General features: G+C 47.0%; 1 protein-coding gene across 3 annotated transcripts in view; it reads left to right on the top strand.

Moving 5' to 3' along the window:
- The window catches only part of LOC110399656 (unconventional myosin-X-like), a 70,102-nt gene that overhangs the window by 13,104 nt on the left and 29,381 nt on the right, over window positions 1–27,617 (top strand). The window contains exons 2-21 of one of the 3 annotated variants that reach the window (XM_021398716.1): window positions 615–962; window positions 1,350–1,537; window positions 1,638–1,772; window positions 3,217–3,341; window positions 4,114–4,127; window positions 4,722–4,806; window positions 5,667–5,770; window positions 6,529–6,658; window positions 7,797–7,915; window positions 10,579–10,725; window positions 11,455–11,555; window positions 13,999–14,065; window positions 14,530–14,622; window positions 17,124–17,192; window positions 17,782–17,864; window positions 18,857–18,965; window positions 19,741–19,821; window positions 20,840–20,964; window positions 21,736–21,850; window positions 25,536–25,642. In XM_021398716.1, coding sequence (XP_021254391.1) covers window positions 1,699–1,772; window positions 3,217–3,341; window positions 4,114–4,127; window positions 4,722–4,806; window positions 5,667–5,770; window positions 6,529–6,658; window positions 7,797–7,915; window positions 10,579–10,725; window positions 11,455–11,555; window positions 13,999–14,065; window positions 14,530–14,622; window positions 17,124–17,192; window positions 17,782–17,864; window positions 18,857–18,965; window positions 19,741–19,821; window positions 20,840–20,964; window positions 21,736–21,850; window positions 25,536–25,642 — 1,748 coding nt within the window. In that variant the 5' untranslated portion in view covers window positions 615–962; window positions 1,350–1,537; window positions 1,638–1,698. Of the gene's footprint in view, window positions 1–614; window positions 963–1,349; window positions 1,538–1,637; window positions 1,773–3,216; window positions 3,342–4,113; window positions 4,128–4,721; window positions 4,807–5,666; window positions 5,771–6,528; window positions 6,659–7,093; window positions 7,123–7,796; window positions 7,916–10,578; window positions 10,726–11,454; window positions 11,556–13,998; window positions 14,066–14,529; window positions 14,623–17,123; window positions 17,193–17,781; window positions 17,865–18,856; window positions 18,966–19,740; window positions 19,822–20,839; window positions 20,965–21,735; window positions 21,851–25,535; window positions 25,643–27,617 lie in introns of those variants that run through there. The other 2 variants (XM_021398715.1, XM_021398717.1) reach the window with 2 other exon arrangements.

The raw sequence follows: 27,617 nt of genomic DNA, 5'->3' as shown, positions 1-27,617 counted from the left end.
ATGGAGACTGCAACAGAGAGATGGGAAAGTTTCCTGGAAACATCACTGAGAGAGATGGCTGTAGTGGAAATCCTGGGCTGCAGCAGGAGACCTGTTCCTCAGGAGACATGAAACTAGAATGGGAAGTGCAGAATAAAACATAGGACAAAAAGTCTGTGGAATTCTGGGAGAAATGTTAGGATGGACTTCTGGACACCTGCCTTGCCATCTCCAGACAATACCTGTTGCACAGCTGGTTGTACAGCACACTTTCCTGATCCGTTTTTTCTTTCTCAGTCCTTTCCCTTTGGCTCCCACTTGTCTTGCCAAAGGTCATCTGCTCTCTTATTGCTTCTATCACCAGTGAACTGTATTTCTGCCTACGAGGGTCTGTATCAGAGGGTCTTCAGGTCTTGTTCCCTGCTTGCCCACTTATATGGGTATTGCTGGTAACGCAGTGAGGCCTAGGTGATGGTTTGTCCCTGGTGATCTGTGTTGCTGCTTTACTAAATAACTCTTAAATAATTTGGCGACTACTGCATCTTATCAGTCTGACTTCTTGCTTCAGAGCTTGGCATTGCAGTACAACACAAGAAAGCATGTGTCTTTCTCATCACCAAATATTCCACTTACAGCTTCTCCAATGGATGCATGCAAATCCTTTTATCTGCATGTGATGACTGGCTGTTCGTGGTTTGGCAGTAATACTATGCAGCTCTCCAAGGGTTTCATCCCTGCTGAGAATGGCTGCTCCTGGAGCAGAGCAGCAGCCCTGTGAAGGAGGACCGTGCCGTAGCAGCAGGATTTAAGCTGGACGTTGACCACATTGTGGATTCATTGCTAGGAGAGAGATAGCACCATTGCTCTGAACTGCAGCTCTGAGAATAACTGGATTTGAGCTGGCTGGCTGAACCGAAAACTGGAATGAATTTCCTTCTGACTTCACAAAGGAAAATGTTTGAAATTGGATAAATTAGCTTCAGGTATTTTATTTTAAACCTTACAAACTCTTTTCTTAAACTGAAGTATTTTCAAACGAAATATTTTCAAAATAAAGTTTCTAGAAAATATCACAATATTTTGACTTTAAATCCTTGAGCTTCAGCTGTCAATCTCGATTGGGCTTTACCACGTGATTTAAGCTGCTCCAAACAGCATTTTTCAGCAGCAGCACAATGATACACTTTAATGGCTCTTGGTACGTGTCTTCATGTCCCTTCTTTGTTCAGGAGCTGCTTGAACCCAGCCAAGCCCCCTGCACTGGGGATCCTGGAGTGGAGCTGTGAAGGCGTTCCCTGACCCTCTTTTAGTCCTAGTTTTTTTTTTTCTGGAGCTTTATTTCCTTGCCGTGTTCTGTTTTCTCCCCTTAGACCAACATTGGCTCCATCCTGGCATCAGTGAACCCCTACAAGCCCATTCCCGGTCTGTACAGTGTGGATGCCATAGAGCTGTACAGGCAGCACCGCCTGGGTGAGCTGCCTCCCCATATCTTCGCCACCGCTAACGAGTGCTACTGCTGCTTGTGGAAGCGTCACGACAGCCAGTGTGTTCTGATAAGGTCAGAAAGGGGGGGAATTAGCTGCTCTCTGGCTGCGTTACATGCCATGGGTGGGAGGGCCGTTACTTCAGTCTGTCCCGGAGCATCTCTTCCTCCGCAGTGGAGAAAGTGGAGCTGGAAAGACCGAGAGCACCAAGCTGCTGCTGAAGTTCCTGTCAGCCATGAGCCAGACCTCCCTCGGGGCCCCGGCCTCTGAGAAGAGCACGCACGTGGAGGAAGCCATCCTGGAGAGCAGGTGCGTTTCACCTCCATACCTGCAGCCATCGCTTTGCAGGGCACTACCTTCTGGGCAGCGCTTGTGTTTGGGCTGCGTGGGCCTGAGTGGAGGGTTAACACTGTGGACAAGGCTTGGATTTCTTCACCCTTCGGTGCCGTGCCCACCTCCGAGCTGGCCCACGAGTGACGGCACGGCCTTGGTCCCACATCTCCTGTGGCACAGTGCCCTGTGGCAGTGGCTGGAGGGGGACGTGGGCAGCTGGAAACCTTTGGGAAAAAAACAAAAGCTCTTAAGTACGGCGCAGTCACAATTCAGGATTTGTTGTGATTAGTTGTTGTTCTATAATCTGCTACAACGATTAACTTCTGAATAATTCCCTATCTGCGCCCATCTCAAGTGGAACCACGCAGAAGACAGATGGAGACATTTAAAAAGCCCATATTTCTCAGGGTAACAACTGCCGTCGTTTTTTTGTTCAAAGCTATGTATGTCTTAAAATCGAGCATGACGACATCCAGGCCGTGCTTGTGGGATCTCCAGGCTCCTTGCTTGTCAGGCCTTCAGGTTGTTTTAGAATTGGCTACATTGCAAAATGGAATGTTTTAATCCTGGATTCCATGTGTCGGTTTGAATGGTATTAAGTTTTTTCCCCGGTGCGAGAATCAAACGGTATGGTAGCTCACCACTTCCCATTTGTATGAACTTGCTGAAGACTGGGAGGTGACCAAGAGACAGAATTTTTCCAACTCGTCACCCACCTGAAGTTTGATGATAGATTTTTCTTTTTTTTGTCATATTTTTTTCTGAAGTGGATGATGTGACTCTCTCAGAATGAAGTTCTCAAATATGTAATTTGTATGTACTCCCTCTGCTTGGAAATCATATGGCTTGTATTAACCTAAGCAGGTTTTTAAGTAACAGGACCAGGAACCGACAAATCAGTTTAGTGCTGTTTGTTTGTTTGAAAATGTTTGCCTGTGATTTTAACAGATAACTTAAATTGGCTTCTCCTTCAAAAGAGGAAGCAGAAACAAGAAAAAAATAGATGGTTTAAAGCTACAGTATTTGCCCTAGATGATGTTTCTGACCATCCTGAACAAAATACAAACCCATTTTGTAGGATGCTGCTGCATGAAGCACACAACCTGCTGGGGTCTTGCCATTTCTGGAGCCGCACTGGTGGGGAATGCCCTCAACTGAATGAACACCAGCTGCCCACGCTGATCTGGCTCTGATTTAATTAAGTCAATCCCGAAGGTTTAAAATTGCGTAGTGTGTGATGACAAATTGCTCTTGCCATTCTTCCTTGCCCTTGAGCTCTTCCTGCTTGTCCAGACTGGTCCTTTAACAAATGAATCTTGCGCAGCAGTGCATGCTGTACAAATGGCAAAAGGCTGGGCACAGGCTTTGTTGTAACGGTATCGTGTCACCAGTCCTGTCTTCATTGTCTTGTTCCTTGCAGCCCAATTCTGGAGGCCTTTGGAAACGCCAAGACAGTTTATAATAACAACTCTAGCCGCTTCGGCAAGTTCATCCAGCTGCACTTCTCTCAGCACGGGCACATCCAGGGGGGACGAGTCACTGACTGTATCCTTTTCTTTGGTGGACCAGAAATGGTCGGAGGGAGTGAAGAGGAGGAGCTCGGAGTGGGTCAGGAAATGGCTTAGCACCGTTTATTGATTATTTAGAAAGGTAAAACCGAACCAAGTCAGTACCTCCTGCACGATAGTTGGATGCAGAGGACAACAGGAATTCAGAGCACCAATTACTGCTCCTCGTTTTGGGGTGCCCATCTGCAGTGGACCTTGAAACCTTAATCAAAGACAGGAAGGGGTGGATGTAGTCCAGTTATGTTGTGCCATGACCACTTTCTTCCTTGTTTGCCCACATAGCCCTCTCCCAAAGGCTGTGACACATCTTTTGTCTACATGAGGCAGCTGAAGCTGCATTTATTGATGTTGGTGTTCAAAGCTGCCGATCACTGCAAACCACACCAATTTCCACTGAAGCAGCAGCCAGATGAATTTACTACTGCTGTAAATAACAGGCTGGAATTGTTTAGTCTCTGCTCTTTGTGCTGTCGGTAGATTAAAGATAGCTGTCTCTTGCAGCAGCAAGGAGATCTGATGCAAGACTTGTGTGAAATGCAGACTCTCGGATCAGAGTGGCCTCTCTAATCTCTCTGGGTAGCCATGGTATGGCTCATCCTTTGTTAGGCTACCCCACTGTTATGCAGGCTGTGTTCTGTCACACCCTGCCCTTTTATGTGTCTCTTTGGCACATAATACCTCTGTGGAAAGGGAATAGTGAGGAACAGCCATACATCATTTGCATATATTCTCCTTAACATGTGGTTCAGATTTATTGGAAAAGGTAGGTGTCACCTCTACCATAGCCACGGTGAAGCAGCGCCAGCGCTGCTGCTGCCTCCATCCCTGGGGCCTGCGTGCAGACACTAGTTCTTCAGATGTTACTACCACAGCTGCCCCAAGTGAGGAAGAGGGTGGTGGATGAACGGGAGGTTCTGTATCTATTGGAGCCTGTCCTCCTGCCTTTGATGAGCACCAAGAAGTCCAGAGAGAGTCTAAGAAAATGTGTTTACCGAGGGGAAAGGGAGGGAGCAAGTAACTCAGTTCCATAGAGTGACTTATGGTGGTACAATTCCAAATGTCATCAAGTGTGCTCTGATTCAGTTTACTTTGGACTCAGGAGGCTCACTGAGGAGCAGGGCTAGAACCTGCAAGGTTCCATTTCCCCATGGGCACACTCTCAGTGAGTCACATACTTAGCAGCACAGCAACACAAGACAAGATCTTGATGTACAGCTTGTTTAGGCAACATCATTGCTGAGCTGGAGGCAGCCTCTCTTGTGCATTGGCCCTAGAGATTTGCTCCCATCTTCCCTCTGCCTTTCCAACCACAAGTGCAGCCTTTTCCTGCTGGCTACGCCTGTGTTCTTTGTTTCAGAACAGAGTGGTACACCAGAACCCTGGAGAGAGGAATTACCACATCTTCTATGCTCTGCTGGCTGGTGTGAGTGGGGAGCTGAAAGGTAACTCCATTTTCTGGGGTATTGTTTAGTCCCCTCTCCAGTCCAGCCTGTAAAGCCTTGGCGGCAAAGGGAAATTGTGGGGACCGTGGTTAGCAGCAGGTACTTTGAGAAAGCACAGAAAATAAATTCTGTTCTTAAGCAAATTGTTTTCTGTCTCCCTTTCTAAGCTGGCATCCCAGGATGCTTCCCTTCTGCTGTCTGTAGTGCGTTCCTACCTCTTGATCATCCTTTTCTCCTTTCTCCATAGATCTTTCAGTTCTCCTCTATTCTTTTTGAAAAGGGGGATCAAATCTGCAGATAGTATTCAAGACGTGGTTTTGCCAAATCTATGTGCAGAGACCTAATTCAGTTTTTATGTTTTGCACTGTGTTCCTTCTGTGTAATTTTCAGTAATCAGTTTTAGATTGCTGTTCAGCACTGAGATGTGTTCAGAAATCTTACTGTGGCTCTCTGAACTCTCTCAAGTGCTAATACTTAATTTAGAGGTCATTGCTCCGTGTGTTTATAATTAAGAATGTTTTTTTCTGTACGCTTGACAAGATTGAATTTCGTCTTTCTTTCTCTTTTTTCCGAGTCAGTTCAGTATTGAAAGCTTCTTCTGTGACTCTGCAGGCTGCGTGGGGTCTGACTGTTCTAAATCATTTTGCATACCATCTGCAAGCTTTGTTCCTGCACACTCTCTCACCCAGTGCATTCACTGCCTAGGTGCACCCTTTGAGGCATATGGAATCTGTTTAGATGAACATATCCATTGTGGTGACCATACCCATTGTTTTAAGGGACCAAGATCGTAGAAGGAAAAGGCTGTTTGCTAAATAAACTTTTGTCTCTCTCTTCCCCTGCTTTCTTCGCTGCTGCAGAGAGCCTCTCCCTTGCTGAGCCAGAGACTTACCGGTACCTGAACCAGTCTGGCTGTGTGAGTGATGAGAACCTGAATGATGTAGAAATGTTCAGTAAGGTCATGGTGAGTTCGGTCCTAATCTTCTTGAGCTTTTTGGACACAATCTCACGGGCTAAGCGTGCTGCAGGATCTAGGCCTCACAGGCAGAATTGATTTGTCCTGTGCCAAAATTTGGTGTTCAGCAAACTCAGCTGTACCTGCTTATGGTAAAAGCGAGACTTAAAGAATGTTTTTAGTGGACAGGAACGGGAGAGTCTGGAAACAGTCAAGGTTAAATAGTAATTTAAAATGATGGAGACTTTGGGGAATATGAACCTTGCCCCCCTGCCCCATAATAATTCCCAAGAGCTCTCTAGATGTCCTGATCCTGGAAACCTCACATTGACCATTTGAAGGGGAACACTTAGGCCTAATGGTGGCATTCTCGAGAGATGTTCTGGTTGTATCACCCCTGCAAATGGCATATTCTGAAATGCCACACAGATTTCAGTCCACATTTGTAATTTTACCAGAGGTCATGTGTTTATCAGGATGAATATGCAATTCACGTTTAGTTTGACAAGTGGCGTGTTATCAGCCTGAGGGCTCTAGTAATATAGGTGGAACCAGATAGGCATGGTGAGAGGAGGCAGCTTAGGATTTCAATAGCTCCTGCTTAGATGTTATTTAAAGGAAAGAAACGTCTCCAATACAGCAGAGGTTTTCAGTGGCAACATGGCATTTATCCTACAGCTTAGGAGAGGGCTCGGGGCGTAAGTGTGGTAGTTCCATTGTACTTTGGCTGTATCTACAGCCAACACTGGCTGCATGGTTTTGTGTAGACTGCCATGAAGGTGGTGGACTTCAGCACTGAAGAGATCCGAGACATCTTCAAACTTCTTTCTGGCACTCTTCACCTGGGAAATGTTGAGTTCATGACAGCTGGCGGGGCCCAGGTTACAACCAAAGCAGGTAAGTGGGACCTTCGCGACTTGGTCAGTCGTGCAAAACCCCATAAGACCCCAACCAAGTTCACTCTGCAGTTCTTTCTCTCTATCCTAACCAGCAGTGCCTTTGCCAGAGGATTCCCTGCAGTTTAGCCTTGCCTCCATTGCCACAGGAGGCATGCAATATGGTTTAGTTGGGCTTGGATACTCTCAAATGAAGTCCACAATCTCACAGTTTCTCTTTTGCTTTGAAAGAGCAAGGAGGAGTTTTAGATTGTAGTGGAAATGCTAAGTCACAGCCAGAACCAGTGATTGAGCACCTGGTGGGAAGGCAGGGCCAACACAGGGGAGCTCAGGTGCATGTGGTGCTCCTGAGTGACTGGAAGGGGTGGAGCCAGGATCCACTGCTTCCCAGACCTCCTTTAAGGGTTGGCAGTGGAGGTAAGGGTATCTTGCTGGAGATCCCTGCCTACCTGAGGCCTTCTGAAGGTAATCAAATTTTCTTCCTTTGTTTCTGTGTATATGGCTGCTGCACTGGGGCTCGTCCTCACTTGCTGCAGCCAAAGACTTTGCCATCCTGCTATTATTGCTGCACTTTCCATCACATTATAATGTTACATAAATAGATCTATTTCAGATTTTCCTCTGAAGCACCTGCTAGTTTGCACTGTTATAGATAGCCAGCCTGAGCTGGGCTGATAAAGTGAGTCCCAAGACAAATAGAAGTAATGAATATATATAATGAATGCTTTAAGTCTAAAATTAATTTCCTCTCTTCTGGACGTGCAAGATTAGCAGTCCAATGCTGCGCTATTGTGCCTGTAGGAAAATGTATCTTTGCATTCAGTGAATTCACCATTTTGTTGATGCTGAGCTTTACCCGGTGTTCTGTGCTTCCTGTTGTCAGCAGAAGGGCTGACTTTAACAAGTGTCTGTCTGCAGCCCATAGTGAGTACTGACCCTGCCTTCTAGTAGGTGTGTGAGCACAGAGCTTCAGGTGTGTCAAGGAGAATTAAGTAAAGGGGCTCTTCCTGCTGGGGCTTAGTTGCTTGCCTTAGGGGAGTCTCTGGGAATTTCATGCTGAGCTGCAGAACGTGGATTCCTTACCATGGTGGGGTTCCATGCAGGGGAAAAAAAAAGTGTCTGTCTGTCTGTCTTGTTAGTGCTGAACATTGCCAGTGACCTCCTGGGCTTAGATGCCTTCCAGCTTTCCGAAGTCCTGACTCAGAGGTCCATGATTCTGCGCGGGGAAGAGATCAGCTCCCCTCTCACTGTGGAGCAGGTAAGTATCCTAGTGTATTCTGCTGCTTCTGCTACTAATACATTTCCAGGCCTTCTATCATCCACTCAGGTTTAGAGTTCCCTGTTGCACCCACTTGGCTCTCAGCTGTGTCCTCCAGACTTTTGCCCTTAGCAATAGTTCAGGTCCCAGTGTTGCCTCTTCTGCTTTCTAGGCTTTACGGGGCAGGCAATGCACAATACTGGTTTCAGGTCACCTTCAGTCACCAGGAATTGGTCGTGCTCCTATTGTGCAGAGGGTGCATCAGATGCTTTGTGGTTATTGCATGTGCGCATGCTTTTGCCTTGTGGAACTCCTAGGTTATGTTGCATTTATTGGAAGGTGAAAACTTGCACACAGTTACCACAAAACATCCAGTGGCTGTTAGGCTGTTACCCTACAGTAGCTTGTTTGTGCATCCACGTGAGCAGAAGAGCTCACCAAACTTCTGTGTATTCTTGTCTCCAAACCTGTACTGCCTGCTGGAGCCAGTCCTGCTCATCTCTTGCATTTCTCTGTGGCTCATTGCAGTGTTGCTCCTACCAGCTGTAACTTGTGGTGTTGCTGGTCACTTGAGGGCACTCTTGGTGTTTTAGGTCCATGCATATATAACTCGAAAATCATCTTTTGTCATTAATAAAAGGCACGACACTGGGAAATGAGGGATACTGCTACTAGGACAGAATAAACATTGTGTTGTAGCAAAATAAACATCTGTAATGGAAGTCTTGGGCTAGCACAGAGAGCAAAGGGTTATCGATGTGCCCCATGCACTGGCAGAGAAAAGAGTGTTTCTGGGCTCCCTCTGACATATGTCAGTCCAGCCTTTCTTCTCATTTCCTGCTGAAGGAGTTTCAGGGCATCTCGAAGTACACTTGCTCTAGCTGTACCAGAGACTGGAACTGAAGAAGGGCCCTCAGACAAGGCCAAACTTTGGCATCCCAGCTCTTCACTTTACAAGCTTCAGTTTATGTGAAGTTTTTCACTTTGTAGTTTACTTTAGGAAAAGAGAATATCTGATTCCTTCAATACTTGCTCATAAGTCATTTTCTAAACCTCTTTTCCTGCTACAAATGGATGCTACAGCTTAGGTGCCATCGCTAGGTGTGCCTGTTGCACTGACCAGCAGGCCTGTGCAGACCCTTAACCCCCACGTGCTGTGCTCGCTTCTTCCCACTTGCTGTTGTGGGGATGCGGTGACTCTACAGAAGAAGAAATCCTTGCCAGTAATGGGCTTGCTGCCCATCTGAGCTTTGACATTTCAGTGGTTTGAATGGATGAACCCGCCTGAAGGCAAAGCAGGGCTGGGAGGGTGAAAGGGGCCTTTGAAAATCTCATGCCATATTGTGGGGGGAAGCAGCTTTGCTTTCTAGCTGGGTGGGGAGGTCCGGCTTCACTCAGATTGTGCACCAGAGATACTAGAGGGCTTGGGGCCCTTCTCTGTCCTGACAAATGAGAGAGACCATCTGGTGGAGAGAAGAGATACCTGGAGAAGGCTTGCATGCCTGTGCTTTGAAATATGGAGAAGGGAGGTTGCTGTATGCCTCAGACCTTGGGTTGTTGGAGAGCAGATGCTACCCCAGAGGAGAGAGGAGGAGAGTACCAGTGAGACTGGGAAAGGAGGATCTGGCTGATGGGCCTCAAGAGCAAGCTGAGGTGCTGGGAGGATTCAGATTCATCCAGTCAGGATCTTTAGATTGGGTCTTTCCTGGCTCCCTTCTTCTCTCTGAGATGACTTCTTTTTGATAACCCTTCTTTTTGGTCTCCTCTTCTTCCCAGAACCATAAGCCTCAGTTTCTTGATCTGAATAGCCTGTGTGTGGAAGCCCAGCATATGATCAGCCTCTTATATTGTGGTTCTGTCTCGTGTCTCCCTGTTAATTGGAGGATTTGGGACATGCCACTTTTGTTTAGTCCAAGAGCTATCAGAAAACACAACCAGCCCATTCCGATTACTTCTGCTTGAGAGTTCAAAAGTTCAGTTTTGGACATTCACCCCCACACTTAGATGCAATTATCTGTTCACAGTTTAAGCTCTTTTTTTCCTCTTGGTTATGATCACTGCATGGGATGTAGGATCAGCTCCAGGAAGGCCTCTGATCCCATCCCCTCCTGGGGCATGTGTCCTGACTGATGGTTGGCTTCTGGTGAAATGATGATGTTTTGGAGAGGTACCTGATAACTTGCTGGCAGAATGCTGTATCAGATCCTGCCCTGCTGGGTTTTGAGCTGACACCTGTCTGACTGTTCTACAAGGGTACTGAACCAAGATATCAGGATGTTCTGTCATTTTATGCTATTGCCTGTCACTGCAAATGCTGGCTCATGTCATGTGGGCAAATGACTACCATGGGCTCTAAGTTGTGAGTTATTTTGCCACCTACCCTACTCCAGCACCTATTCTGGAATATATCAGCAATTTTGCTGCTTCCTTTGGCCTCTCAAGCTCAGTTACCTTAAGGTCAAACATGGTACATCTGTGCATGTCTGGCCTATTTGCGAACTTGAATGTTGACTGTACGTATAAATATTGCACCACGTATAATCAGTACAGAGGCTGAGGCATCAAAAGAGGAGTGGAGGGACCTGAAGTCCTGTAGGGATTCCTGGTGCCCCTTATGCCTTCTGTTCTCACTCTGACTCATTTTTTTCCTCTCTGCATTTCAGGCAGCAGACTCCCGGGACTCCCTCTCCATGGCGCTGTATTCCCAGTGCTTCTCATGGCTCATTAGCAAGATTAATACGAAGATCAAGGGCAAGGAAAACTTTAAGTCTGTGGGCATCCTGGATATCTTTGGCTTCGAGAACTTCCAGGTCAGGATTTTGTCTTTCACGGGGTGTGTTAGTTTTGGAGAGGTCAGTCGATATAGGAAGGATGTTTTGTAGGTTTGTATCCTGTGTAAGATAGCATAGGGCATTTTAGAACTTCTTCCCTCTGGGAGCGGCGAAATCTGTTTAGCTGCCCATTTTTGGTACCTGTGTTTGTGTAGGCTGATGCTCAAGGTCTGGTTTGTGACACAGACTCTAAGCAGATGTAGATAATACTACTTCAGTGCTACTTTAGTATTACCTACACCTCCTTACTTCCTACTTGTATGCAAAGTAAATGTCCAGTTCTTACATATACGTTGTCTGGTTACATCCATTTTGCTTTTCACTGAGAATCTAGCGTGTAATACTCCTGGTTGCAACTGATGAGGAACGTATGGTGAGCAGCTGTTTAGTGACTGCTCAGATATTTCACAGAAGAGAAAGCCCAGTGGTCTAACCTTTACAGAACAATGTTTCTTTCTTCCTGAGGAGAAATGTGATTGCCTTTAGCGTCCTTTACTACCATTTAGACCTATTGCATTAACCAAGCATGAGCTACAAAAGCTGTTCTCCTGATGGGCCTCCCCATACTGTCTTCCTCATGTCCATCTGACACCCTTGTCCCTATGCCCTCTGGCTTTGTTCCAGGCCTGGCACCTTCCCTGTAGCTGTTGCAGGAGATAGTGCAGGGACAAGAATATTAAGTTTTAAAATCTTTGTTTCTTTCCACAGGTGAATCGTTTTGAGCAGTTTAACATTAACTATGCAAATGAGAAGCTCCAGGAATATTTCAACAAGCATATCTTCTCCTTGGAGCAGCTGGAGTACAACAGGTGACAGACAGAGGAGCAGGGCCTTTATTGCTTTCCTGGGTGGTAGAAAAGAGGACTTTATTCCTCCTTCATGCTGTCTAAGCAGGAAAGGCAGCTGAGCCTTGGTGCAGCCCTGACTTTGAGTGCATCTCTAAGCACCATCTGTGTGCTCTATGCCAGCATGAGTCACTTGTCTCCAAGCAAAAGCTGTCTGTCCTGTGGGATTTTGAACCCTCTCCTATTATCAAATGGTGACTCTCATGAATCTGAGTCTAGTCTCTGAAAGAACTTGGTTTAAGCATTGGCTTTTGCCTGGCTCTCACTCTAACCAGCAGCCCTGCCCACGTGCCCCTCCCCCCCCCCCCAAGACCTGAAACACAGCCCAAATCAATTACAACACGGTATGGGTCTCCTCAAAGTTGTGGCCCTTTACATACTAGACTCTTCTATTAGACCTGTTCTTAAAAAAACAAACAAACAAAAAAAAAAACCCTTCACCTTGGTAGTATGTCAGAACACGCATTTCTTCCTGTTCTATGCCTTTCCACTTGAGTGCATTGCTTACAGTCAGGCTGGTTGTTTCTGTCACTTGCTGAAGATAGAAGAGCAGCTGCACTAGGTTAGTCAAAAAAACTCCTTTCTCCAACGTCAGCTGAAAGTGGATGTCTAAAGGAGAGTGGAAGAACAAATACACATGTAAGATACTGTTTCCTAGTGTTCTCCCACTTTCCTTCCACTTTTTCCTTAAGGTATACCATAGTTGGCTATGGTCTCATGTACCTAGTGACTGGCACACAGTACTGTCCTCTTCTGTGGACTTCCATAGTCTTTCCAGAAACCCATGTCAGCTTTCAGTGTTCACATACGGTGTGACAGGAACTCCTGAATTCGCCCTCCTATTGCACGAAGAACAACCTTCTTTTGTTTGTTTTGACCGTGGTCATTAGCTTTGTATAATTCCCTCTGGCTCATGAGTTAAAAGAGAGCAAACCATCAGCCTCTGCCCATTCTGCTTGCATGCCTATTTGTGTTGTCAACCTCTATTATGCCATGCCTATGCAGTGTGTCATTTAGCAAAATAAAAACAAAACCAACTTTCTACTTGTAATGTTGAAAATTGTGGAAAGTCCAGCTTCTCTTCTTTCTCTCAGCTGAACAGGAAGATCTTGAGGTTTAACCCATTAGAACACATGGCCACTTGCCTTATTAGTCCATAATGGTAGGTAGATAGGTATCTGACAGCTCTTTCTGATCTAGAGATTCCAGTGCTGTGAAAATGTATTTTTTTTCCTCAGCAAGGAGATTTAAGTGGGACTGTTTCCTGAGCTTAAAGAGCACGGGGCCTTCTGCACAGCTGTCTTTCTTCTGCAAGTTTCATGTTGAATTGTACTTTGTAAAGTACCTGGGATGCTCTAGATTATCACAGCTTCTAGAGAAGCCTGGTAGAGAAGTGCTTCAGTTCTTGCTCTGAAACAGAAGCCTTTATGTTAGTGAATGAAGCAATTGAGTAGGGTCAGCGAGGGCGAATGAGAGCAGCCGTGTAAAAGGAGAAGCTGAATAGGCAATTCATGAAATTCTAAAGATTACAAAACTGCAAAGCTATTTATGTACTCACTTCTCAGGCCAACTCCACTCTTGCAGGAAGCTTGTGTTGTGGATGGTATCATTGCAACAAAAGACTTTTTTCTGATGATTACATAGGAGTTTAAATTCCATGGCTGAACTTAGGGAAGAGTGAGGGAATTTTATTATTGACTACTTTTCAAGTTGTTGTAGGGTGATGTGATTAAAGCTCATCGTCCACGGTACCTGCTCTGCTTCTTTGGGTTTAGTAAGTAGCTGTATGTATTTTGTCATTCAGTTAGACAAGCGATCTATGACACCTGGGACAACTTGATTCAATGGTGATTGCACTGATTTCAGAAAACTCTACTTCCTTCAGCTTTGGAAGGACTTCATGCTCTCAGAAGTAATCCAAGAGGCCTCTTGGTTTAAAAAAAAAAAAGTATATATATATAGCCTTTCTGACACTCATTATTGCAAACATTTAAAGCTGTGAGCTGGTATTTTTGTCATTAAAGAATAAGATAATCTGTTCCATTTAGGGGGTAGATCGTTTTTTCCATCCTTGAGAATTGATTCCAGTTTGCTGCTTCCAGCTGTTGGCCGCAGGTTTCCAAATGCTTTGGACCTGAAAGTATGATACCTGGGCTGAGAGCTTGTAGGGAACTCCTTCACTGTCTTATTAATGTTAGCCTTCACCTAGATGGACTCTGTGTCATAATGTCAGTAAGTAGCTTCACCTGTAGTCTTCCTTATAATAGTCTTTCTCAGGCATGGGAGAGCCCAGCTCCTGCAAATCCTCCTTGGTCCTGGAAAAGCCATTTTCAGCTACTTCTCTCCTGCAGCTCAGGGCATTGGATCTTCCTTTTCACGTATTTTTCTGCTTGTTTTTGGCTATCAGGGAAGGGATAAACTGGGAAGCTATTGACTGGATGGATAATGCAGAGTGCCTGGACCTTATTGAGAAGGTAAGCAGCTGCCTGGGACAGATTCCAGGGATCACAGTGGTGATTGTTGATTGTCCTGGGGCCATCCGTGGGGTCTCTCCATTTTAAAAACCTGGTAGTTGCTTAGATCCTCTTTCCATTATGACTTTCCGGAAGCATGAGCTGTTATAGCCCTAGTCCCAGCTCAAGAAAGCATATCCACGCTTGTTGGTGAGGCGAAGCTTAGAGAGGGTGTAGTAGCTTTAGATAAGGAGTGGAGTTCAAGTAAAACCTTCATGTGTTTTTTTCTTTTAATATAAATCTTCACTTCTGTTCTGATTGATAAATGTGTTGACTAGCCAGAACTGTGCTTTCAGCTTGAACTTTGCTGGGTGTAACTCATGGGTTATTGCTCACCGTGCTGTTCAAATCTCCATTTCTTGGCTTGGTGCTGTGTAGCTTGAGCTTTTGCTGTCTGTAAAAGCCTGTCTCTTGTTTGGCTGTAGAAACTGGGTCTACTGGCTTTGGTGAATGAAGAGAGTCGATTCCCCAAAGGCACAGACAACACCCTTCTGGAAAAACTTCACAGCCAGCATATGGTAAGTAAGAAAATAACCCGACAGGCAAATGATCAGTATGTTAGCCCCATCAGCATTTCAAAGCTGAAAGTGAAGGTTTTGTTGATGTAAAATATGCGCTTTGTGCAGGAAATTTGAAATGCCCTGGGCTCGAGTCTGCAAGTGTTTAATAAGGCTGTGCTGAACATAAGTAATAAGTGAAGGAACCTGCAGATGTTTTCTTGCACAGAAAGAGAGAGAGTGCTTACTGCAGGCTGCGAGTGGAGATCTGACTCTGAGGCTTGGGTTGGAGGTCGGGTTCTGCTGGTCTGTGCTAGGACGTGGAGCAGCACCGTGGGCACAGGATGTGGATGCATGGAGTGGGTGGCTTTCTTCTGCCAACTGACTCACAGCAGCATGCTCCAGAGCATGTCAAATCTATCTCCTGGGGCTGGGGTGGTTTTTGCTTCATGACTTCGAATGGAAACTCTTATTGCTCCTAATTATTTACATTCTTTACTCCTCTTTCTTGTGTTCTGGACACAGGAGTAGGAGGGCTTTTTCCTGCAGGTCACGAAGTCATCCTGGGGACACAGAATCCACACTGAGATCACTGTAGCTATCCCATACCCTGTCTCCACTACAGCCAGTGCTCTTTTCATCATAGTAGATGAACAGAGTCATAATAGACTGAAAACGAAGCAAATCAAACCCTGTAGCAGGCACTTAGAGAAGAATTCACTACTTCAGCAATAACAGTGTCAGCCAATAGGTTACCTGCTCCCCTAATTAAGGCTTCATGCCAGTCTGAAAACATACTAATTTATATCCTTTATCAGACTTTTTTTTTTGTTGGCATAGATGCAGATATTCTCATTTTTCTCATGAAATATTCTTGTGGAAATATTTCCTTTCTTTAGGCTTAAATGGATGCCTTCAATTCAGTCCCCTGTGGCTTTCCCTTTTACTAAAGGTCGAGGTATATAAGAATGCCTTATTTTCCTTCTCGTTGGTATTTTGTGTATTTTAATATATCACATATTAATATTTTAATATATTGCTTACTTTGTACTTTCTTTGTGAACTGTCCCCGCCTCTTCAGTTTGTCTCCAGAAAGAGAAATTTCAAAGCTCCTCTTTCTTTCTGCTGTTTGTCTCTGAACTCCTCTAGGTGTTTTCCCTATTCTTTTCTGAGATAAATAATCAAACCAGAAAGCTGTTTCCTTGGTAAGAAGGTGCCTGTTGATTGTACAGCAGCATGAGACTGTCAGTATTATTTTGCATTCTTTTATGCCCCACAACATTTTGGTTGCTATTTTTGGTGATTTCTGTACATTGAGTGGCCTTTCTCATTAAGCTGTTCATAGTGTCACCTCTATCTGCTTTGAGGAGATAGCAGTTAACGTGGAACCCCAGAGCCCATAGGAGAGGGAGAAGAACTCTCTGAGGAGCTGGAGCGCAGGGAGGAAAGTAAAGTGAAGTAGACAGTGGTCTGGAGTTTGTATTTTTAGAAGGCAAAGTGTTCCTTGTACTGATAAAGTGAATGTGGTGAGCTGGAAGAGCACTAGAAGGCATCCGCTTGCTTGCTGGAAAACCTGATGGACCTTACAGAAGAAAAAGCCATCTTCTCTGTATTTTCTGTGGGTTGCAAAAGGGTTAAGGAGGAAGAGTATAAAGGCTGAGATTTAAGAGAATATGACCTCTGATGACTCTGGGATGAATAGTAATAGGGGAGCTGGGAGAAGGAACTCAGAGAACCGTAGGCATGGATGAAACATATGGACCTAATAGGTGGGGGCTGGGCAAGTGTTTGGCAGTGAAATCCACTTGGGGCTACTAATCTGACGGACCTCATGGAAATAAACAGAGTCGTAGAGGGCAGGAGTATAGATATACCATGCACTTGCCTTTTTCTTACTCTGCATAGCCACTGCTGGAGGCAGAATGCTCAGCTGGATGGATCGCTGATCTCAAGTAACGTGGCTGTTCTTGCATATTTAAGGATTATCGTGTAAAACAAAGAAGGGGGGGGGGAAAAGGGAGATTAGAAGAGCTGGTAAGAGAAAGGAAAATGAATATGGAAAAAGAGGAAGGGGGTGCAAAGACAGATGAAATATAGAGGAAAACAGGAGGTTGATCTGCACCTCTCTTGACAAAGAAAAGATATATAGGAGTTCTGCAAAGCTGCCATCTTCCCTGCATCCTGATCCCATGTATTGCACCACGTGGTTTGTGTGGAGCCGAGATTTCATGGGTGTCAGACATGCAAGAATTAACATTTCATCCATGGCATGCCTGCCCAACCTTGATTCTGCAAGCCCTTGCTCACATGAGGAATGCCTTGAAGGGCTGGATTTTTCCATCTTATTGGAGTATCATATTTGCAATGTAGATGCAGATGACTGCTGCACATGTGGTCAGGCTCTGCAACAACTAAGGTCCTTGCCCATCCCAGCATTGTCATAGTCACAGCTGAGCTCCTGACTGAGCCTATTTATTCCTACAGTGACATTGTTAAGAAGCTTTTTTTTCCTTTCATTTCAGAGCAATCCTTACTATGTGAAGCCTCGAGTGACAGACCATCAGTTTGGCATAAGGCATTATGCTGGTGAGGTAGGTGTTCACGGTGCATCTGTGAGATGCTTGGACCTGGGCACGAGGTCATGGAATATTTAGATTTCCAAAATGAAGAATCTCTCTGAGCTGTGGGTATGCCCCATACCCAAGCACAGGAGGTGCTTGAAATAGCATGTCATTCTCCATCACTGTATCTTCCAACTGCACACTGAGGAAGGGCTAAGATTCTCCTAGACTCTCATCTGCTGAACAGTGGTGGTTGGGAGCTCAGGACATGATGTGGCACCGGTATTATTTCCTGACACAAATGGAATAGCTCACACCTTGCACGGGATTTCCCCACTTGTTGTCTGCAGGCATATCTCTGCAGCTGCTACACTTAGCTCCTGGCTTTGAGGTTGGTTTTTCTTGTTTGTTTGTTTTTAAATCAATGGCTAAAAGCCACCTTCTTATTAGTAACTGCTGAGCTCTGGAACTCTTTCTTTGATCCTAGGAATTAAGCTCCTGACATGTGCCCACAGCATTACTGTGTAGCTCTGCTGGAGGTCTTGTATATTGGCATGCTAACACAGCAGTGCTTAATGACTTGTACTGCCCTGTTGCAGCAGCTCTATCTTTGTTGCAGGTGCTTTATGATGTAAGAGGCTTTCTGGAGAAGAACAGAGACACTTTTCGAGATGACATTTTAAACATGCTGAAGGACAGCAGGTATATATGTCCCTCTTATGCTTGAGCATTGAGGAGCCTGTATCTGTTGAACTGGACTAACCCACGTTCACCTCATAACCAAACCCAGGAAAAGAGTTTCTTGCCTTTGCATAGAGGCTGCTTGGTTTCCACCCCGCTTGTTAGCGGGAAGCTCCCATGATGTGCTTCATCCTTTTCCCGATCCAAGCTGAGCTGTTGCTGCAAGACCAGGCACCGTTCCCCATATTATACCCCAGTACTGCAATGTGACCTTAGAGAAATGAGTGACTTAGTCCTTGAACAAGGCCTGCAAGGCAGAAATGGGGCCTAGCAGATAGAAGTATTAAGTAAGGTGGTAGGCCCCAGAAATGTTTGCCTTGCAGCTCCACCATGTGTGTCTTACTGGAGTTCATATAATTATTGCTTTTGGTCTCCAAGCTGATGAGGCTGTTTCAGGACTGTGTCTGGCCTGTTGCAGAGTTTGCACTGCAAGCAGCCTTAACACAACCTGAGGGAGCTGAGAGAATAAGCTGCTCTTGATTGCCTTACTCAGACAGCAGCATCTGGGTAACATTTTGTACAAGGCTTGAAGCCAGAACTGTGGTCACCATTGTCCAGCACTGCAGAAGGACGGAGAGTATTTCGGCAAGCCAGAAAGGGAAATTCTGCTAGAAGTAGTCATAACAATAAATTGCAGTGCTTGTGCCATTTTGTAAGAACCTGTCTAAGGAGAGGTAAAATGGTGTAGAAGAACCCACAGAGGTGACTTATGCTTAGATTCCCTCTGGCTCTGGAAGGGCCGTGTTTGCAACCTCATGAGTGTGTCTTGGGCACCACAGATCCAGCCACAAGAGCTGTTCTGGAGGGGGAACAGTGCAGTGTAGCTGGAATACCTTCAAGGTGCTTCCCACTGGGAAGGGGCGGTACCCAAGAACGAGAGCCATCCTCTCACAGATGGCAGGCGCCTTGCGTCTTCTTTAATTCTTTTCTTTACTTCTTTTCTTTACCCTTAGGCTGGACTTCATCTATGACCTTTTTGAAAGAGTCTGCAGCCGTTGCAATGAAGAGACACTGAAGATGGGCACCCAGAGGCGCAGACCGACTGTCAGCTCCCAGTTCAGGGTAGGATGTTTTCCAAGAGAGCAGTAGGCTGCTGGGGAGGAGCAGATGGGTAAAGCGAGGCCTGCGGCCAAGAGGAGTCATTCATCCTCCTTTTGTGTCCAGCGCTGGAAATGTGCAGGAATGTGGTAGAGCTAAAAAAAGACAGTGCCACTGCCCCAAGGATTTCTCTGCATAGTGTAAAATGTGAGATGTTAAGACTGAGCAGAGTGGCGGAGGAAAAGAATATCAATGGTATTTTTTATCTGAAGCTCTTGAGGTTCTTTGATCTCTCATATTGGTTTGGTGTTTCAGCTAAGCATATATCCTGTTCAGGCTGCATCTTTCACAGGCATAATGTCAATCCCAATAAAACCTTGTTGGCCAGACTCTGCGGGTATGAATCTACCCACCAAGACCATCTGCAAACTCTTGTTAATTTCACAGTTTTAATTTCCTTTATTTAAAGTTTGAAAGACTTGTAAAAATAATTTGAATTGGCTGTTAAGCTCAGAGAGTGGCGATGGCTGTGTATGCAGTGTTATGGGAAGCAGTGGGTATGTTTTGGGTGGGAAGGGACAGCCTGGGTTTTTGAGGGTGGGCTCAGTAACGTTACTGATGTCATAGTAGAAAAGTTTTGCTCTTGATGAACACGGTGTAAGGAAAAACAGGTTTTGGTAGACAGAGTCAATGGAAAACATCAGGAGTGGGAGGCTGCATGAAAACTGTATTGCATCAAATGTATCCCTTTCTCTCCTGTAGTGACCCATCCCCTGGGTTTTGTCTTGCTGCTTTTTAGGATTCTCTCCATTCCCTGATGGCAACGCTTAGCACTTCCAACCCGTTCTTCATCCGCTGCATCAAACCAAACACAGAAAAGGCAAGCCCTTCATCCAGCAGAACGCATGCATGTGGTGTAGGCACCAGTGAGCACCTGCAGCAACACTTGCCCAGACCAAACAGGGAATAAAAGCAGTTCCCCCTTGCTGTTCTGTTTCTTCTTTTAGTTGTTCTATGGTTGAGGAAAAATATACCCTCTGACTGGTAATCAGATAGATTTTAAAAAAAAAAAAAAAAAGAACAACCCTGCATGCTGAATAGGATGCAGCCTTTCCCACCTCCTCCTGTGCTTACAAATCCTGGAAGATGAACCAGGCTTGTGCAGAGCCCAGTGCCGTGGTAGAAGAAGCAATGACTGCTGTTTGTGGTGCAGAACCATTTGTTCTGGAATGCACGGCTTGTGCGGTAGGAAGTGTCTCCTGCAGCTCCCTGGCTCTGAGGCAGGGGAGGTGGATGCTTCGTGAGCAAGTCACTGTGCTTAGAGACAGGCTGGCTCCCGTTGTGCTGTGAACCGTGGCGGGAGGTTCTGCTGCTAAATAGGTTGGGTGGGGAGCCCCGAGCTGATCGTTTTCTTTGTGTGTTTTGTAACTGTGTGCGATATGGCAGAGAAAAGCCTGCAGGGAGCTGTGTGCCAGAAAGAAATGTGCAGTTTGTCTTTGGTTTTGGCAGTAAAAGGCTGATAGGGTCTTCTGCACGGCTGCAAAGATATCTGAGTCAGAGTTATGTGTTTTGTACGTGTTAATATATCATATCATTGCTCTGCTGTCACAAGCTGACAGTGACTGCGCTCTGCAGACCTCTTTTGCAGGATCTGCCTGATTCCCTTTTGTTGTCCCTTTTCCTGCACTGTGCAGTGCTGGGAGGTTGCTTTCCCCATGTGCCGAAGTTCCCCCTTTTCCCTTGGCATGCCCAAATAAGCAGAGTTAACTGTCTAGAAATGGATATACAGGCTGTGGCTGTCTGTGTTCAGAGAAACCATGCAGGTCAGCAAAGAAGTAATACCAAGGTAACACTTCGTCTTTCTTCTGTTGTGTTTTTGAATCGGGATTGCAATGCAGGCACCGAACCTCTTCAATCCAGATGTGGTTCTCAATCAGCTCCGGTACTCAGGGATGCTGGAGACAGTGAAAGTCCGGCGAGCAGGTTTCCCTATCCGACGTCTTTTCCAGGACTTTCTCAGCAGGTAATAGCTAGCATTGTATCACAAGCTGTAACAGCGCCAAGGTATACGACTTTATGTGTTTGTTCCCTCTGCCGTTACTGATATGGATCATTTGTGAGAGGTTTTTCTAACCAGGCCCTTATGGACAGTATCCTAGATCCATTTCAGTATACTTTTGGAGGCTGCTAGCCCTTATGGTGAGAGTGTTCAGGTTGTTTGTAACTTTGCCACAGGTTCGGTGCTGTGATCCTGTGAAAACCAGCTGTTCACGGTATGTAAAGAGGCAGTATCAAGCTTAAGACCTTTAATCTGGCAGGCTGAAACAAACGTTAATGGCAATATCATTGATGGTTAATATAGGAGTCAGTAATTTTTTACTTGTCTGCACCCAAAGACTTTCTTGAAGTTAAGGATTGGAAGAGACTATTGATGCTTCCTTGGTGTTTTAGAATGTTATACGTGACCCTTATACTGAACAAAATAACTTGTGCATAATGAAAGCATATGCTTCAGAAAGATAGTTGTTCTTTATTGAAAAATGCAGTTGAGCTGGTCTTATTACTGGGATTGCAGCAATAACTGCCAGTAGGAACAGAAAAATGGATAGGGGAATGGAGGTTTGCAGATTGGAAGGGAGATTTCCAAATGAAGAGAGGAGGTCCCAGGTGGGATCTGTCTCCCAAGAGGGAGAAGAACTAATGGGAAAAGGATCATTGGAATCGTGTTAATAGATGGGGTGGAGGTGTGAGGTAGTGTCATGCATAGCCTCATGAGATTTTGTTTGCTTCCTAGGTACAAGATGCTTGTGAAGGTACCAAGTTTCTCAGACAACAGCAAGGCTGTATGTGCAGGCTTTCTTCAGGCCTATGACAGCAGCAAGAAAGAATGGCGGTTGGGTAAAACCAAGGTACTTCACCAGTGTGGGGGAGGGCATGGCTTTCTTCAAGCTGCAAGGGGGTGTGATTGCATCCACTGAGATTTTTTTCTGGGAAAAGGTATTCAAATGCTTGTTCCTACTTGCTGAACTCAGATTTTCCTCTGTTCTGGTGAACGCTTAACACTTCTGGCATAGCCTTCATGGTGGTGTTATTTTATTCTCCAACCACCTGGAAATGTACCGTTACCTTTCATGTAGTAGGGAGGGACCTGGGGGATTCATTCTGACTTTTTTTTTTTCAAGCTTTGAGACAGCTTCATAAAAAGGTGCAGTCATCCTTGTGAGGTACATTGCTGTAGAAACCTGGGAATGGGGAACTGCCTCTAGCATGACTTCACACATACTGCAATAAATTATTCAAAGAATACGCCAAGATAGATGGTGTCCAGCACTGACAGCATTTCGAAGCAGTGGGTGTGCAGTCCAGTGCAGATGGTGGTCCAGTTTCGCAGGCCTTCCTTTGTGTGACTGCAGTAATGTTCCAGAAAGAAGGTTTTCTCATTTCAGTGTATTCCCAGCCTGCGATTCAAGCGATTTCCATCTTTGATTTGGGAATCTGTTCTCTCCTCACTGGTCTCTGCAAACCAGGAACCATTTCAGTCATTCTTGTCCCTAGATAACCCGTGCTGCTTGGGTAGCTGCCATTCTCCCAGGACTTGAGTGTTAAAGCCTGTGCGGCATGTGTGTGTGCTGCAGAGCTGCTTCACTCAAGGAGAGGAGTTGCTAGAGCTGGTAAACAGGGAGCTTGAACTTTCTTCCTAGTATGACAAGGGATAGAATACGGCTTGATGAAGAAAAGAGCCCTGATTTTTCCAGAGGCTTTTGGGCAAGGGTGAAGTGAAGCTACCAGCTAAGGGGCACATGGTGGAGGTTATCATCCTGGAGAGAAAGTCCCTTGTGTGCCCTCGATGCTTCTTTGGCTGCTCCAGGTGCAGCTCTTGCACCCAGGTGAGATCCATCCTTGGGGTATGGAGTTGGGAATAGTGCTGCAAAAAGGTGTGACAGGCCAATGGGGGTGTAACCTAGCAAGGAGTACAAGGGGTGGGCAAAGAGCAAGGCTTGTAGAAGGGGGAATACTTCCTGCAGAATGAATGGAAGGATAATTATATCCCTTGCAATTGTTTGGAGGAGGAAGGAAAAGACTCTGTGAATTAGTGCAGGGGATTGTGAAGCTTGGGAAAGGAAGTGGGGGAGGAAGGGCAGGATGATCTTTGTGTTTTTCATTAAGAATAGAGCAGCTGCTGTGCTGGCAATTGTCAAATTAATGTTTATGAAAGCTATTAATGCAGGTTCAATCCGGTGGCACAGCGGAGGTGAGGGCTTGGATGCAGACACGATGATGGAAGGCCTTGTGCTGATGTGCCCTCATCTCCACTGGGGATGTGCTGGGACAGAGTAGCAGCTCCTGTGTCCCTTTCTCTGTGCTTGGACCTTCTGCTGTACTCACCTGCACCTGCAACACAGCTTTCCTAAGGCTGCTCGATGCAGTAATTAATCCTTGCAGTCTGAAAGCATTAATTTCCACCTTTCACCCTGCTGATTTGCAGGGCCTGTTTGAAGGGAGAGGTTCCTGGAGACAGTTTGGCACCTGGTCACAGTGACCCACTTCCTGCGCTGCCAGCGTTGTCTCCTAATAATCATACAATCCCACTTGTGTACACATGGGTGCACACATGGCCACATTTGTGCCTGCTGATCTACACTCAACGTTAGCACATGGTTGCTGTTTCACTGACAGTGAATGCAGGGAGGTTGTGTGAGGAGCACTGTGCTGGTAAACTTGGCCAGTGTACAACATGAGCAGAAAGAAGTAGCCTGTAGCTTTGCCTAATTGTTCATTCCACAGATGAAAGCGGTCTCATGTTTTCAGAAAGTGACTATGAATTATGACAAAGAAACAGCCACCTTACAGCTATTCCCACAAAGCATCCAAAATATTTCTGGGTTCAAATTCATTTCACTCTTATTATCTGCAGGGGGCTGAGAAAACACCCTCAACATGCCATTAGCTTATAGACAGGCACTGTATTTATGCCACGTGTTGTTTGAGATGAACCCTTCCATCTATGAGTGCATACAGAAAACTCTGCAAGGTTAGGGTAGGGTCTTGAACTCTGCATGCTTCAAAGTTGTTTCCCCCCCTCCTTACTGGCACGAAGAAGTCTGTTTGCTAGCAAAATGCTGCCAGACTTGAGTATTTTTGCAATTTGATGAAGATAATGGACTGAGACAATGTTTTGCTGGCTGCCTTCTTGACATGGGTGACTGCTGCTCGGTTCTGGAATGTAATGGAAAGAGCGATCTGCCTCAAAGAAGTCTTTACAAGATCACTGAGTTGACAGAGGGAGTGGATGTACAACTTGCAGGGAAGGATGCCAGCTTCATGGTTGGCAGTACCCTGATAATGAACCTTCTTTTAAGGCTGCCCACGGTTACTTAGTCATTACCAGACAGCTCATTTCTTTGGGCCGTCTTAACAGAAGTGGGGCCCTGGGTGAGAGCTGAGTGCAGGGCGATAACTCAGGGAGAGATTTCAGTTCGTGGTGGGCATGGTTGAGCCTAAATAGGTGATGGGGCCAATACAAAGGTGGAAAAGAAGGCACTGTATTTCACTGGGTAGTGCGGTTGCACAGAGTGATGAGTGCCATGCTCGTGGCCGTGCTTTGCTAAGTGGGGCAGCACTGCCCTCCTGCAGCCTGCCCTGCTGCCGGCCCTGGCAGGGACCGAGCCCATGTCACCATGGCCATATGGTGCTGGTGCTGCGCCTGCAGCTTGTGAGGACCAACTGTAGCCAACTTGAATCTAGGCTAATGCTGCTGACAGCTCTATGCGGGCTGCAGACCTTCTCGACAGGCAAAGCATATATTTTGGTAACTTGCGCTGACCTCCCTGCAAGTCAGCTGATTTAAAGTAGCTCAGATACGTCGGGCTGTTTCCTGCAAGCAAGTCCTGCTCTGTCTCTAAGATAGTGCACCATCCCTCGTGCAAGCACCTAGTGCTGAGCAGAGGTTCGAAACAGGTGGTGGAAGATGCTAGAGAGAAACCAGTGGAAAGCAAAGTGCAGCTGCTGACACTCGGAGAGCTCTCCCGAGGGGCTCAGGTCCGCCCAGTGCACGATGCAGCGCAGGACTTCAGCCGGGAGCATCTCCCCACAGCTGCTGGGGCTGAGCCGGGGGAATGGGGTACGCTCCGCTTTGCCCCTGGGCGGGCCCTTCGGCTCTTCTGCTGCCTGACGCTGTTAGGACCGCAGCCGAGCTCTCGGAGCCTGGAAATCGCAGCCTTCCTTGGGGGGAGTTCCTTTGCGAAGCACTTCCCCGTGGCAGCGGGTTGCTGCGGGGCGGCGCGGGGACGGCCGTCAGCCGGGAAAGGGTTAACGCCGGGCGCAGGCACGGGCTCTCCTCCTCCCTCCTCTCCCTCCTTCCTCCGCTCCCTTTCAAGTCTTGACCGCAGAGGGCGGGAGGCGGGGGCTGGCCGCGGGGCCGGGCTCCGACGCCGCCAAACTTTGCACGGTGCCATGAGCTAGGGCGGCCGGGCCGGGGCGGCGGCTGCGGGCGGCCCCGGGTGCTGCGCTCCCGCGGCCGGGACGTCCCGGCTCCCCCGGGACTGACTTCTTTCCTCTCTTTGTGTTTCTCGAAACTCCTCCCCGCGGCGTCAGGTTTTCCTGAAGGAAGCTCTCGAGCAGAAGCTGGAGAAGGATCGGGAAGAGGAGTTGAGGAAAGCTGCTGTAGTCATCCGGGCCCACGTCTTGGGCTACATGGCAAGGTCAGTGCCGCGGGCTGCCCCGCTCTCCCTCTGCTTGGGTCCCCGACTGAGCCCGAGTCCCCGCAGCTTCTCGCGTCGCTCCCTTCTCCCCTTGTCGGCCCAGGGAGATCTCCTGTTTCCTCCTCCTCTTCTTGAATCCTCGCGCCCTCCCTCTGCACTGCTTCTGCAGGATCCCGGTGCCTTGCTTGCCCCAGTGCCGCCTTTCACTGCCTTTGGGGCTCTGCTGCCCCACCTGCACGCAGGGTCCCTTCCTTTTCCTTACGCTGTCAGCTCTCGTTCCCGCTCTGCCTGCAAACGGCTTCATCCCCACTCGTAGCTCTCCCTTTGCTCACAGGCTTTCCCTGCTTGCTTGCCTCGTGATCTCCCTCTCCTTTTAATGAACTCTTCAGCATTGGGTTTTGGCCAGCTTTACACCAGCAATCTCCTCTTGCCGCTCCCTTCTGCACCTGACCGGGGAGGGCTGGGGGAACCAACTGCGGGCGGACGGCCCCTCCTCTGCCCCCGAAGCCTGCCAGCAGCTGACTCCCTAATGGCTGTGGCATGCACACTTAATCCCAGCAAGATGCTCTTTCCTGGCGGGTCTCTGCCCCCCGACACCTGTCAGTCAGGGCTGTGGGGAGGTGGGATCCTGGGCAGCACAGCTCCTGCAGAAGCGCTGCCATAGAGCCCCAGGTGGCTCATTCTGCACTGGGAAATACGTGCAAGAGTTGTGCCCTGCCTTGCCAATGTGGGGGCTTCTATTCATTTATTTCCCCTTAGGAAGGCAAATGAGCTAGCCCTATTGTCTGTATATGAGATTGTAAGTTTTCTGTGTTGGGGCCTCTGCTCTGTTTTACTTTGTGCCTAGTGTTTGGAGAGAGGGGCAGGGATTAGCACAGAAATTGATTTTTCTGGGAAACATTGCTGTAGGCATGCGGGATTATTGCTCTGCTGAGTTCCTTGGCAGGTGGCTGATGCCCAGCAGGGTTGTGACAGAGGCAGTGGTGCTCCTCTTGGCTGCAGATCCTGTGGTCTTGCAGCCCGCATGGAGCTGGATTCCTGTCCCACATGTTGCTCCTTCGCATTTCTAGAGCAAGCTGCACTCCCCAGCGTGGGCTGCAGGCTGAATTTCTGTGGGTTGGCAAGAGGGTGAGGGGAAGGCTGGACAAGAAAAATGAAATGGGTGGTTTGCGTGCAGCAGCTCAGGCTGAAGGATGTCTGCTGTGGTCATGAGGGATGAGGGGGCACTTCAGCCTGGCAGATAAGCAGGCAGAGCTGCCTGGAGCTGGGCAGAGTTTGGCACACCGCAGAGAACTTCTGGCAGATGGATTTGTAGAAGTCAGAGTGCCCTTTCTGATGCACTTGAATCTGCCTTGGCAGAGGGTGCTGGTGCAGCTGTTCGTGCCCTGCACGCGGGGCACGGGGAGAACAGAGGGAGTAGAGCTGAGGGGCTGCAGCCCAGGAACAATCTATCTGCTGCTTCCCAGCTCTCACCGCCTCTTCCCTTTCCACTGCTTTTCTCTGTGCTTCCTCCCTTTGACTTGATACTTACGGAAAAAGCGTGATCTCTGGGCGCTGCTGCTATTAGCATCCCTCTCCTGATTTTCTCAATGTATCTGATGTGCAGGGAGGTGGCAAGCTGTCAGCATGGGTCCCTGTTGCCATTTGAAGAGGGTTTGATTGTCAGGAAGGGGATTCTGAGGTATATCTTCCCTCAGGGGGTTGCAGAAGGTCTGTGGGAAGGATATATGAGAATACTGTGCTATTTCTAGCATGCTTTCGAGGACTATTAAGACTATACAGGATTACTGTAGCGTGCTGGCCCAAGCTTCCATGTAACACATTTTCCTTCTGCAAATTCCAGTTTGGAGTAAAGAAGATTATGATTTAAGTGGTACTAATGATCATTTCCCTTAGCAAGGTATGCAAGTGTCTAAATATCTTCAATTGCTTAAAAAAAAAAAAAAAAAAAAACACGTTGGCTTATTTCCAACCC

This window comes from Numida meleagris, chromosome 5 (assembly GCF_002078875.1).
Source record: "Numida meleagris isolate 19003 breed g44 Domestic line chromosome 5, NumMel1.0, whole genome shotgun sequence".
NCBI lineage: Eukaryota > Metazoa > Chordata > Aves > Galliformes > Numididae > Numida > Numida meleagris.
This window is presented reverse-complemented; position numbering and strand designations above follow the sequence as displayed.